This window comes from Lampetra planeri, chromosome 10, assembly GCF_965212315.1.
Source record: "Lampetra planeri chromosome 10, kcLamPlan1.2.h2, whole genome shotgun sequence".
Lineage (NCBI taxonomy): Eukaryota > Metazoa > Chordata > Hyperoartia > Petromyzontiformes > Petromyzontidae > Lampetra > Lampetra planeri.
In genome coordinates this window covers 9,192,473-9,205,437 of record NC_136116.1, presented here as the reverse complement: position 1 = coordinate 9,205,437, position 12,965 = coordinate 9,192,473, and the positions used below count along the sequence as shown (strand labels likewise).

At 45.9% G+C, this 12,965-nt stretch overlaps 1 protein-coding gene across 1 annotated transcript; it reads right to left on the bottom strand.

The window, feature by feature from the left end:
- Window positions 1-665: 665 nt before the first annotated feature.
- LOC144721160 (protein QNR-71-like) lies at window positions 666-12,348 on the bottom strand. The gene is made up of 11 exons (XM_078598553.1): window positions 12,261-12,348; window positions 10,913-11,053; window positions 10,146-10,292; window positions 9,155-9,370; window positions 7,828-7,992; window positions 7,006-7,362; window positions 6,187-6,330; window positions 4,313-4,400; window positions 3,039-3,253; window positions 1,987-2,083; window positions 666-891 (listed from the first exon to the last, which is right to left on the bottom strand). The coding sequence occupies exons 1-11, from the start codon at window positions 12,346-12,348 to the stop codon at window positions 729-731; spliced, it is 1,821 nt and encodes a 606-aa protein (XP_078454679.1). The 3' UTR covers window positions 666-728.
- Window positions 12,349-12,965: the final 617 nt, after the last annotated feature.

Here is a 12,965-nt window from a genome sequence, read left to right as displayed (position 1 = left end):
TGTTGTTGTTGTTTTTCATTCTGAGGTTTACAATAAAACAAGAAGAACCAGGCTACAGTCTACATTATAGACTGCTAGTACAACTCACCCAGCTTAATAACCATTGCTACAGTCTACATTATAGACTACCAGTACACTCACCAAACTTAATAACCAGGCTACAGTCTACATTATAGATTGCCAGTACACTCACTCCGATTTAGAATCGGGCTACAGTCTACAATATAGACTACCAGTACACTCACCAAACTAAATAACCAGGCTACAGTCTACATTATAGATTGCCAGTACACTCACTCCGATTAAGAATCAGGCTACAGTCTACATTATACCTACCAGTACACTCACTAAACTTAATAACCAGGCTACAGTCTACATTATAGACTACCAGTACACTCACTCCGATTAAGAACCATTGCTACAATCTACATTATAGACTAGCAGTACACTCACCAAACTTAATAACCAGGCTACAGTCTACATTATAGATTGCCAGTACACTCACTCAGCTTAATAACCAGGCTACAGTCTACATTATAGACTGCCAGTACACTCACTCCAATTAAGAATCAGGCTACAGTCTACATTAGTGCTTTTATGATTTTTATGATTTTTTGTTAATTTTATTCACTTTTTTTTTCTATCGACGTGACTTTACCCAAAGAACCAAAGAACAAGAAACGTCCGGTCTGCCCCCCCCCCACACGGACGAGGAGATCCAAGCGCGGTCACACGAGGCGGAGGCGATACGCGTCCAGCAGCGGATTGTTCTCAGCCAACGCTTTCCTGCCGGCCACGCGGCCCGTCTGCGTGATGAAGTGAGCACTGCTCGGAGCCATGTATGCCCTGACCTTGCAGGGCAGCATCGTCGAGTTGCGTCGTTGGCGCCGCCTGCACGGAGAAGACAGGGCTTTGGCTCTCCGATGCGTTTTGGGGTTAAACCACGTATTGCTCGGCATGGCGTCCTAAGATTTCGCTCCACGTGCTGGGAGCTTGCTTCGGAATTGAAAGGAATGTGAGCTGCTCATGCCCAACAACAGTTGGTACAACCGGAAAACGCACGTCAGAGGGATGTGCAGCAGAATGGCATTGGCCCGGAAAATATTTAAACACCTGTCACACAACATCCAGAATAGGTCTCGTTTAGGGCTGCGGCGACGAGTCGCGTGTCCATTCCAGTTGACGAGCGACCGGGAAAATATTCCGTGAATAATTAAGCCCTTGGGAGATGAGATCCGATGAGGATCGGTCCCGTGTTTGAGTGTAAATCCAACACGGGCATCATTGTGCCATGCGCATAATTGATCATTTATTGCAGCTTTGCCCTTAAAGCAGCATGGGTTACCCGACCCATAGTAAAACAATTCACTCACCAAACGCCGCTCTGTATGATATTGGCATCCAGGGTAGCATGTGCATACTGAAACAAGCCCTGTATCTCATCTGAATTGGTTACTGATGGTGAGTGGAATTAATGGTGACCTGAGTTAAATTCCTGACCCATGTGTAAAGCTATATAATAGTCAACGCTTTAGAGAAGCCTTTCTAATCTATTTAAGTGATATTTACGTGCTATAAATAAGGGCAATTGCCCAAAATATCACCTATTATATACTTTTCCTTGTAGGGCGGTGCATGTTATTGATAAATGTGTTTCGTTGTTTGTGAAAAAAAAGACACAATTAAAACACAGCTCTCCAGTAGCGACACACGAAAGCGTGTGTGCCCCAGGCTCTCTAACATGAGTGTGATGTGGGTCATTGTTGTTTCTGTTGCAATGCAAATCCTATAAAATGTCAATGCAATAATATCACTCAAGTACAAGAGTAAAAAGCTCGACATTCATGTGGGACATCCCGGTACCGATAACCTAGGCGTGTAGCTACCAGAGCCGTCTCGTTTTTGGGTTTGCACATACCCCTAAATAGCACAACAAGAGGTGAATGCACACACGTTTTTTTTTGTCGTGAATGTACACGTCCTTACTTGTAGGCGAACACGGCCAAAATGACCAGCACCATGGGCAGCGCCCCTCCAGCCAAGAGCGCAGGTCCCAGCGTTTGCCTGTACCGTGAGTTGGGCTCTGCACGGAGAACACGTGCGATCTCTCACCAACCAGCGCTGCTCCACACTCGCAGGGCCAGCGAGCCTCACACGTCACGCGGGTTTGACCCCCTCTCACACGCTACACACACATTGCCCATTGCGCACACACGCCACACACGATTCCGACGCATCCAAGATCCTAACTCTCACGTAAAAAAAAAATAACAACGTACTTTATTATTTGTTAAGTTTCTTTAAGTGATGTTTGGTGCATTGTTCATATTTGTATTGCTTTGGCGGTTTTCAGTTATTATTGGAGAGATACAGATATTCACAAAATCAATAGCAGTATAATGTAACGGCTTGTGTGAACTCAGCCCACGAAAATGCTGTTAGCGAGCACCTCTAAAGGCAGGCACAGCACATGCGGGGATGATGTGGTGAGCACCACGTCAAGCCACCTTTATCCCCAGTGCTAGTGTTTACACGCCGCACTAGGTACCATACTCATTTAAGGCTGAGTCGACCTAGGAAGGGCATGACTAATTCAAATATTCACTGCTGACGATGGCGGTTTAAATTTAACTCAAGTCAACATATTCTTAGCGCAGTGTACTAAACACTGTGCTGCTACCTTTCCCCCAATCAAAAACAACAACACTAAGACAAAGATCCCCCGTATAGACTTAACAGACTGTTGGGGCAAGTGCTGTTAACGAACACCTATGAAGGCCAGCACCGTACACGAGAGGATGGGTCTGCGAGCACCATGCCGACCGCCTTTGTCTCCCCAGTGGCGATGTGTACACACCGCACCGGGTACACATTTGAGGCTGAGTCGACCTCGGGGAGGCCCAAAACCAGTGAAGATAATAGTCCGGAACCAGTTAAGATAATTGGCCGTGAACGGCAAACGAACTCGGTTCACCGGGTTCGTAGCGCAACGGGCCATCGCTCCCCCACATCAACAAGACGCACGCACACACGCACACCTGGCTGAACAGCGACGAGCAGCTTGGTACTGGTGGCCGAAACGCCCACGTCGTCGTAGGCCGTGATGTTGACGCAGTAGACGCCGGACGTGTTGAACTCCTGGTGCAGAGTGAGCGCGCACGAGGTGTAGGGCAGATGGAAGAGGACGCACGAGCTGCTGTGGATCTCCAGGCACAGCTCATCCGCGATCACGGTGCACACCTCGGTGGGAATGCTGTGCCGGATTGGGGGCGGCCACGCCGATGGGATGAAGGAGGGAGGAGAATAAGTATAACCCGTAAAATCTAAGTTTTTCACTATAAATCCTTCATATGCGTGGCGGCTAGAGTCATCTCGTCCTCTGGCTTGAGATGGCTGTCACCTATGGGTCAGATGATTGCATTGCACCATTAAGCAATTGGTAATTAAATATAATATTTTTGTCCTGAAAAGTGCAAAATTTTGGAACAATTTTTTCACGAACATTAATTGTCACTCACAACGAGTCTGTGTGGAAAATGTCAGCTCGATTGGATCACGGGAAGTGGGTTAAAAAACGACCGAAAGATTTGCACGGTCCTAAGCAAGCAAGCGAACTTAATATAAAGGATTTAAAAAGGAGGAAAATGGGTGAAGAGGTGGCAGTCTGTGCCTTGCATAATCACATCCTGTACTCTTGATTATCCGCGAGGCTGGGACAATCCGCGTTTGTGAAGATATAAATAAGTATTCGTCATGCGTGCATTGCTTTAATTTTTTGCTGTCCGCTCCTCAATCATCGAAGGGTCAGTGACGCACTGACCATGTGATCAAAAACATGTTGGAATGCTTACATAGGTAAGGTCGGCATTCTTCTATTGCCTCCCATACCATTAGCCCAGAAGCACGTGTCATATATTCTACTCGTGGTACAGAACACTGTGTGATGTACTCTACAAAACACCATCACCCTCCATGTAATGAACAATCATGACTGAGTCAACGACTGACGTCGATTATAATGTTCCAGAAAAGCTATGAAGATGAAGGTGGGCACATAGTCAAGTAACGCATACGCTTATAAGTCTTTAAAAACAATCCAACATGGCACCAATTAGCAGAGGCTTGCTGGTTTCAATCATAGGGCAGGGTCACCGTAAAGTTCTAAATTGCATTAAGCCATGTGTCAAACACTTACAACTGTACAATCCCCGTAATCACTGAGCCATGTGGAGCCAAGCTAAAGCAGGCGAATTCTGCTTCCACTCCCGAGTACATACGTATACACAAACATCATAAGGACTGAGTGACCGACCTGCCTTCACAGGTGATTAATATGTCCAGGCCACTGGAGGAGTTCGTTGACTTGACCGTCTGCACCACCTGTAATTTCTTGATGCCCTCTGAGCAGGGAGAGACACACAAGAATATAACTTACTGAACTTGCATTGCCGACGATATATGGCAAGCAAGAAACTCCCAAAAAAAAACAATTAGTCTTGAGACTCAATGAGGCTTTCCTGGATAAAGGGTATTATCGGTGTTATTTTGAAACTTTGTGGTGTTTTTGCCTAAACGAGAGTGGTGTAATGTGCATAACCCGTTTACAGCCACGAACAAATGGTGGAAATTCTGCATTCTCATAATAGAACCGAGTATGTCTATCGGACACTCACTGTTGACCCTGGGGGGACGAAGGACAACGTTGTACCTCTGCCAGGATTTCAATTTGCAACCTAATAATTGCAAGCTGTGCTTCCTAACAACATTGCCACTCAGCCGGCTATGCACAAATTAACTATAATCACATCTGTTGTAATCAAATCAACACAAAATGAAATTACAATAACGCTATTATCAAATAAAAATGCTAATGTGTATGGGACACACTTTATATAGAGTTCAAAAATGTCGCCTAACAGTGACAAAATAAATATTCTGAATCACGTGAGCAACTAGTCACGGGGGTGAGGATGGGCTCATGTTGATAAACCAAAGGGAGAGGCCCATGAAGAGTTTTAAATTGAATCGCGCAACATATGGCTTTCTTGACTTAAAGCTTTCGTGACTGCAGGGATTCATATTTTTTGGGTCTTTCGGTAGAGTCACGTAGATAGGTGCAAATTAATAAAATAATAAATATAACATTTGTACCTAAGTAGTGGGACGTGTTCCCCAACTGGCCTCTGTGTTTGCATGCCCATACAAATCTAATAAAATGAATTATTGAATAAATACACACACATGCACACATGGACATTATAACGAGGTGACAGCTCAACAAGGACGGGAAACCTCGGGAACAAAGTGTTCAAATTAGCTCCGTGAATTGTAAAAATGGAACAAGAAAGCAACCATTAAAAGGAACGAAGCTGAGTAAAAAAATATCAAATTTCAAGCCCACCCTGGTCACGATGTCAAACTGCACCGGGCGGTGGTGTGATCTAAGGGGCCGTCCATAAATGACGTCACGCGATTTTGGACGATTTTTGACCCCCCCCCCCCCCCTAATCACACGGCGTCACAAAAAGTCAGACCCCCCCCTCAAATATGACGTCACAAAGCTCTCCCCCCCCCAAAAAAAAACATGCTTCAAATCGCTTTAAACTATTGTCATTGTAGTGCGTATTGATTTTGTAGGAGAAAACATGTATAAAAAAAAGTATATTTAATTAAGTAGAACGTGTTGTCTATATTTATTTAAAGTTGCGCATTTTGATGTGACGTCACATTTCTTAACCCCCCCCCCCCCTCGTCACTCATCGTCACAAATGTCTGACCCCCCCCCCCCCCATAGGTGAGTGACGTCATTTATGGACGGCCCCTAAAACATGAAACCACGCCGACTATGCTTGCCCAGTCATGGCTCAAGAACCGTGGTGTGGAGTTATGAGCTGAAGGGTCGGGGAGCACGATGGTATGAGATGGAAGGCGGTTGAGCCAGGGTTCTACCATTGGGGTGAGAGCTCAAAATCGCTGATGATAATGATGATCTATCTCTATTCCTATAAAGCCTCTTTATGGAGGCTACTGGCTTCGCAAACTTCTGGCACAAGTCTGCCACCGTTTGCCGATGATAATGGTTATAGCTCCAAAACGTTCGTGTTCGTGTCGTGCTTGTACGAGCTCAGAAGGAAGCCGTCGTGCCGTGCCGCGTGCGGGTGAGGTGGGTCTCGTCGCGTGACTCACCCACGACCATGACACTGGTGGTGGCCCTGCCACGCTTCACCACTTGGCAGAGGGATGGCGAGGCCGTGGTGGCCACGCCCGTTGGCACGAGCCAACTGACCTGGCGGTCGCGGAACGCGGTCTCTCCGAGCTCTTCCACGGCCTCTGTGGAAGACGAGCGGCTGGGAATAAACTCGTCGGCGAGCAAATTAGCTTCCAAGTTGAAAGACACGGATCCCTCCTGACGCATGGCCCTATTATTCCCTTCTTTATATAGAAAAAAAGTGGACTGATATACATTATATTGTAATAGAGACCTGCATGGCCTGAATTACTTTAAATCTCCAATTAGTTTTCATCTATTTTTGGGGTATAGTTTTATTTGATACAAAAATTGCAATCGGAGTTGAGCCTGCACCACTAATATCTTGCTCTGGAATAAAATCGGTTTTCTATTGTCATTATAGCGTGGCAGAGTGGCACAATGTTCACACTCGTGCCTCACTGCAAAAAGGGACTTGGGTTAAATTCCCGACTAGGGTCCCATAATGTGCAGAGTTTGTCGGCTCTCCCCCTGCTCTGCGTTTGTTTCCTCCGGGCTATTCGGTTTCCTTTAATAGCTACAAAAACTCATTAACTGGTTTTGGCCGAACATCCCATTGCTGAAAATTGACCTGCAAAGTTACTCAAATGGGATTACACATAGCAACATTCCCCTGACGGCAAAATCCTGAGACTCAGTGGGGCTTTCCTGGATAAGCATAATAGCAACAATTATAATGATTTTTTTTGCACACAATCTCATCAATAATCATGATTAAAATAGTTCAATTTCCTCACGAATCTCAGCCGAGTAGAATTTCTTTGGCGCGGAGTCAGGCAGGACGGTGGCGTTGAGAAGCTCGCAGGGCGTCGGGATGACGGCCTGCACCTCCACGGAGACGCGGAAGGTGCCGGCCGTGGCGTACGTGTGGCCTGTTGGGTTCGCGTGCTCCTTGTCGCTGCCATTCTCGCCAGGCACCGATTTCACCGTGCCGTCCCCAAAGTCCCACGTGTAAGTGACATTGCTGCTGCGCAGATACCCGGTGGGGTCGTACGGCGTGGCCTTGAGCTTGACCTCTTTGCCCACCAGGAACATGTTGTCCTTGGGATTGCGGTCTCCAGATTGAGACACGTTGATGCTCAGCTGCACCTCGTCTGCAAGCGCAGGGCATCAGCACAAAAAAAAACGTACGTTACAAAATAAAGATAAACCTACACTAATGCTCAGTGAGAACTAAAGCTATATTTTATGAGGGTCCTGCTACATTGGGAGATTTGAGATGCCAATTCCATGAATAAAAGTTTGATTGTATGTGGGAGGAAACGGAAGTACCAATAGAAAATTCACCACGAATGCAAGAGGGCAAGATGCAATGGTCCAAACCGATTTAGCTCATGACCACCTTGCAGTCTCATCTATAAATTATCACATCAAAGATTCACAACTTAAACCATTCACATTTGTTTCCCCAGTGGACAGCGGTATATGCTACTTGTACCACAGTATTAAATCCCAGCAAATTGTGTGCTCAGCAGTGGAAAGATCCCGACTGATGGCAATGATGAAAGTCGGCCTGGAGTAATAATAATGGCCTGGGCAGATGCACGCTCCGGGGTTACCGGTGATTGTGTAGGTGCTGGAGACGTTGGCCAGCGGACAGAACCTGCCAGCCTGCGAGCCCTCGTGGTACACCAACACTCGTATTTGGAACGTCCCCACGTCCATGGTGGCCGTCTTGAGCTCCACGCTCGCGTCCGTGCCCCCCATTGTCTGGTAGTAGTTGCCTGCGCTCAGGCACAATCGACAGAGTGGGCGTGGTTGGCATGGAGCCTTCGCCGTTCTTCGTAGCCCAGTGTCTGAGCCATTTCAGCCCACGAGCCCTGATGCAATTGAACTGTCTGCACACACCAGAGCTACACCACTGGAGACGCAACACTGTTTGAATCAATTCAATGGTACAAAAAACCCAGAGAAAATCCCACGCCTCCACGAAACGATAACGTGCTTTTTTCCAATCCCATCAGACTACAGACATTCTGGTCGGGGGAAAAAAACATCTTCCAGCAGCATTTGTTTAAATAGGAAAACTCGGAACCGGTTATAACCTTTTGGATCTCATCATCAGAACCAGGCATGTTGAATAACAGCTGCTTAGTTGGCAGATGATATTGGTAAGAGCCATCTACTTAAGCTTTAGGAACCGTCAGTGCAATTAAATTAAATACAACACATTTACCGGTATATTAGGTCCAAATGTGAATGCACTTCAAGACGCTTGGAAAGCAGGAGCGTAGCGATGAACTTTATTTGAATACATTTCTGATGGGAGAATTATTTGCTCCAATAAAAGGCACAAAACTGGAAAAACGATAACAAATGAATGCATACGGCATCTAAATGCAATCGCATCTGAAGAGGCTTTACAAAACATGGGGCACAAGGGGGATTGGGGGAGGCGAGCAGCTTAGAGGATGGAAAACGTGGGGGAGAGATAACGGGCCCCAGGGATACCCGGCACAGTCCGGACAGCCAGGGCCCCCTCGAAGGGGTGGTGGTGGTGATGGTGGTGGCTTCACCACACGAGTCCCAGCCAGTGGAGATTCCTCGGGGAGTCGGTGAGGCGAGGAAGTGAGGGCAAATGTACTCCCACCCTCTATACCCTTGAGATACCGAAAAAAAATGTGTATTTTAGTGATACTTACAATTGTAAATGCGTTCATTGTTGTTGTTTATTAACATTGAGTCATTTTTTTTATCTTGAAATTTCAGGACTACCCCCGCCAATGCCAACCCTTGGGAAGTTTTTAATACGCCTCTGGTCCCAGGGCCCTCCACAAACAGGTCCCAGGACACCAAGAGGAGGCAGACAGCATGAGGTTCGATCTGATACAAGAGTGGACAAAAAGTGTTGGTGTTGCCATCCAGTGCGCGCGCGTGTGCGCGCACCTTGCGTGTGCCAGACGTAGACAAACTCGCGCTGCTTGTAGTGTTCGCGGGGCTGGGGCATGAGCATTCCGTCGGGATAGATGGGGTACGAGTTGTTGCCGTTCCGGTCTGGAGGCCACGGGCCCCAGTTGTTGTTGTTGTTATTGTTCTGCTTGCAGTCCGGGGAGTCGCCCAGGGCGAAGGCCACGCGCCGCCGAGCGATGACTCGCATACGCCCTGCGCACGTGTCGCGCGGGGTAGGGAGGTGGCGCTCATGAAAGTCACTTGAAAGTCTCTCTCTCTAATTTAACAAATAATTACACGAAGCCAAGGGACACACAACCACGGCACATACAGCACTGTATTTACAAGGTAAGAGCAATTCTTGGTGGCATCTCCGTTCTACCGACATCAATATTCAGCGTTAATTATTCCCACGTGAAAAAAAACCTTACATGCAAAATCATTGGATGCATGCCCAATTAAAATAATTACTGAGCAGGCCATGTCTCAACAGAACATGTCCTGGGGAAACCATTCTTGTGGTCACAATTTGGAAGGGGGGCGTGGTACTGTCTCAAAGTGTCTGTATTGCTCTTTGTCTCTGCTTTTCTACTTCTCTCTGGGTCTCTCGCTTCCCTCGTCTGGAAATCTTCAGCACCCTCTCCTTGCACACCGGGCGGCTACCCTGATTGTCCACCTCTTAACGTCACAAAGACGGTTACCGCATCGCACGCTTTCAGATGCGCTTCTGCTGCTGTCTGGAACGCTCTTCCTTCTGATATTAAGAAGCAATTGGAGCGATTCCGGTTTAAGTCATCGAGATTGAACACGAATTTCTTTCGAACTGCTTTTTGTGTTTAGTTTGTTGTCCTTCTCGCTGTGTACGGTGCTAAAAGAAGTTCAACATGCGCACTTCTCAAGACGAGGCACGATCAATGAACAGTCACGCACCGAAGTCGTATTGACAGTGGCGAATCGCAAAGAGCGGGCCCCCTCCGTGACCGCCTACCTCGGGAGGAGAGGTCGCGCGCCCAGCGCACTTGCCCGTCGTCAGCGATCCACATGGCCCGGGGGAAGATGGTTTTGGTCTTCACGGTGAGACTGGAGCCCTGCAGAGCGGGCCCATCGTTGGTCATTGTCAGCTTCAGGGAGCCGCCTGTGAAATGTGGGAGAGACGGTGCGTGAGCTCAGTGTGAGGTTCAATTGGGTGTCCCATTTATTTCGGGGTTATGTTGAGGCCACATTCACGTCCTTTTATTATAAATTGCCCCGAATGTCGCCTTGACGATTTGGCCGTATGGACGGCAATGGAGAGATGTTAAAACTCGCTGTGAAATATTTTCGTCCGCATCTTTGTCATGCCGTCAAGGCATCTCATTTTACTCTCAGATCTGTCCGAATCACATACACAGACTACACACAGCCGTATGCACACAACACAGACACCCACTCATCATTAACATTGCCTAATAGCTTTGTACATTTTACGGGCGTGATACATTTCATTGATCTGTGTTAAAAAACATGTATGTACTGAAATGTATCGGTTGAATGTACGTATGTTGAACTTCTTTCGCACCAAACGGAGCCAATCGTGCTAATCAAAGGTGAATGGAATCACATTATGAATCTATATGTTAATGCATGATAATGTACACCGTGTATGTATCTTAAAGAACATAGGCTCCCTTATTGAATATGTTTGCCAACTTGTTTTTGTGCGTGTGCACCACTGTCATCGTTGTTTGTTACCGCGTGTGTACGTGCAATGAGTACCGGGCCAGCATTCAGGGATTGAGCCACCCATCTGGGTGACGGGGTAGTGCTTGTCAGACCATCCGTTGGAGTCGGGCATCCAGTTGGCACCGGGGGAGTAGGAGGATGGGAATGATAATCCACCCATCGCATCACGGTAAGCTGCAAGGCACAGCATACGTTCACAGCTTTCAAGCTCTGTGTGTGCATAGGTCTGTCTGTATTTCTGCTGCGAGCTGCCAGCGTACTTTCGCCACTTACTCCATGGATCCTGAAAGTACACCTATCCTGGCACAGATGTCTTTGCGATGTCCTGCCACATCATCAAAATCAGCAATTAAATTATCTATCCACTGCCAAATTCAGTCCTCCTTTTTCCACGGTCAAAATTAGATTTTATAGTCACTGTTACTGGATGGGCGAGAGCATATCTCTTTGCCTGACTCCTTTTGTCATTTCTGCATCAGTTTACATGAAATCAAGTATGTTTTTTTTAAACAAAGCTAGGCGTAATCGAATTTGATATGCAGTGGTATTTTATAGCATCTAATATGTTATATGTGGTCAATAGTAAAAAAAACCACTTTCTTGCTGTCATGATTGGTTGGCGTCTAAATGACTATGTTTAATGTCTATTACACATTTTTTTCAATGCAATAAATGTCTAATTAGAGAAAATTAGACATATAATGTCATTATTCAAGAGCAAATATTGATCAATTAGCAATGACAATGACAAACGATTGAAGGTGTCTGTATTCTCAGAATATTTAACACAGGGTGTTCTTACAGGCTGGGCGATGCAAGCTACTTTGCAACATCGATAATGCTAATTATCGGCAAGAACATTACAAATCTAGTTCATGAAGCCACTTAGCACAATTAAACAACGGCTGCTTTTGTGGAGAGGTCTGAGTCGCGTAACAGAACTGCGATCTTATTATTGGATTTTTGGACCCATCACAGGCACGCTATATCTACGAAAACTCAGAATAAAAATATACATGTTAAACATCCTACATTGGAATGTTTAGCAATTACTCGTTAAGTGTTTTATATATGGGAGAAAACTGAAGCGATAAAATAAATACCATGCATATGATCTGGTATTAAAGGTGCACACAGATGGGTTCATGAGTCCACTGTCTCTGTTTCAATATGCTGGCTATCACACAGCCTAATGGCCCTAGCAGTTTCACAAATCTTTATGTGACCCACCGACCCTTGCCACCAAGCGTTGGATCACAGCTGTGCGTCACGGCGCCCAGAAGTTTACTTTAAAGTGCGATCATAAACTTTAAACAAAATTAAAACAACAAAACTGAAATCAATGGGTGTGGTAAACTGCATATGTGCAAGCAACTCGTACTTAGCTTAGCAAATGCCTCCCTTGACACCACGCTCATTACAATCGCCAGCCAGCACACGAGCCAAGACCCGCACCGGTGCATTTTCATTTCACTCAATGTGCATGTCGTATACGACACGCATAGGTCATGTGCTGTGTTGGTCCAGCTGAGATTATGCGCAAAGCCTCTGTGCCTCTGCTCTTATATACTCACGCAACATCTTGCTGTATGAATGTTGATCTTGGCAAACAAGATGCAAGCATGTGACTTGTCATGTGCTCTATGCTCACACACAATCCCCATCAGAGGAATGGCTTATTTATGATCACACAATATTTATGCGTGGTCTAGATTTAGAAAGGAACGCAAATTCCCATCCGGAATCACATGAGCAGTTATCCATGATGTTGTGATGAATATACTTTAATTGAGAATTGCCCAGACGTTTATCAGAGATGACTCAGTATTAAGTAGATGTTGCAGTGATTAATAAAAACTATACACTTTCTTATGCTTGGTTCTTTCGGTAAAGTCACGTAGAAGGGAAATAATAAAATAATACAAATTAAACAATTAAATTCTCACAACGTTTCGATTGCAACACAAGCAATCATCATCAGGTGTGAAAACCACGAAACGTCATGAGAATTTTATTGTTTTATTTTTATTATTTTATTATTTCCCTTCTATGTGACTTTACCGAAAGAACCAAGAATATGAATGCC

Excerpts from the sequence above, each read along its gene's own strand:
- LOC144721160 (XM_078598553.1), bottom strand. The coding sequence starts at position 12,348 with ATGAAAATGCACCGGTGCGGGTCTTGGCTCGTGTGCTGGCTGGCGATT. Across the intron at positions 11,054-12,260 it reads GGAGGCATTTGCTAAGCTAA|CTTACCGTGATGCGATGGGT; the intron begins GTACGAGTTGCT and ends TGTGCCTTGCAG. Across the intron at positions 9,371-10,145 it reads GCGCGACCTCTCCTCCCGAG|GGCGTATGCGAGTCATCGCT; the intron begins GTAGGCGGTCAC and ends ACACGTGCGCAG.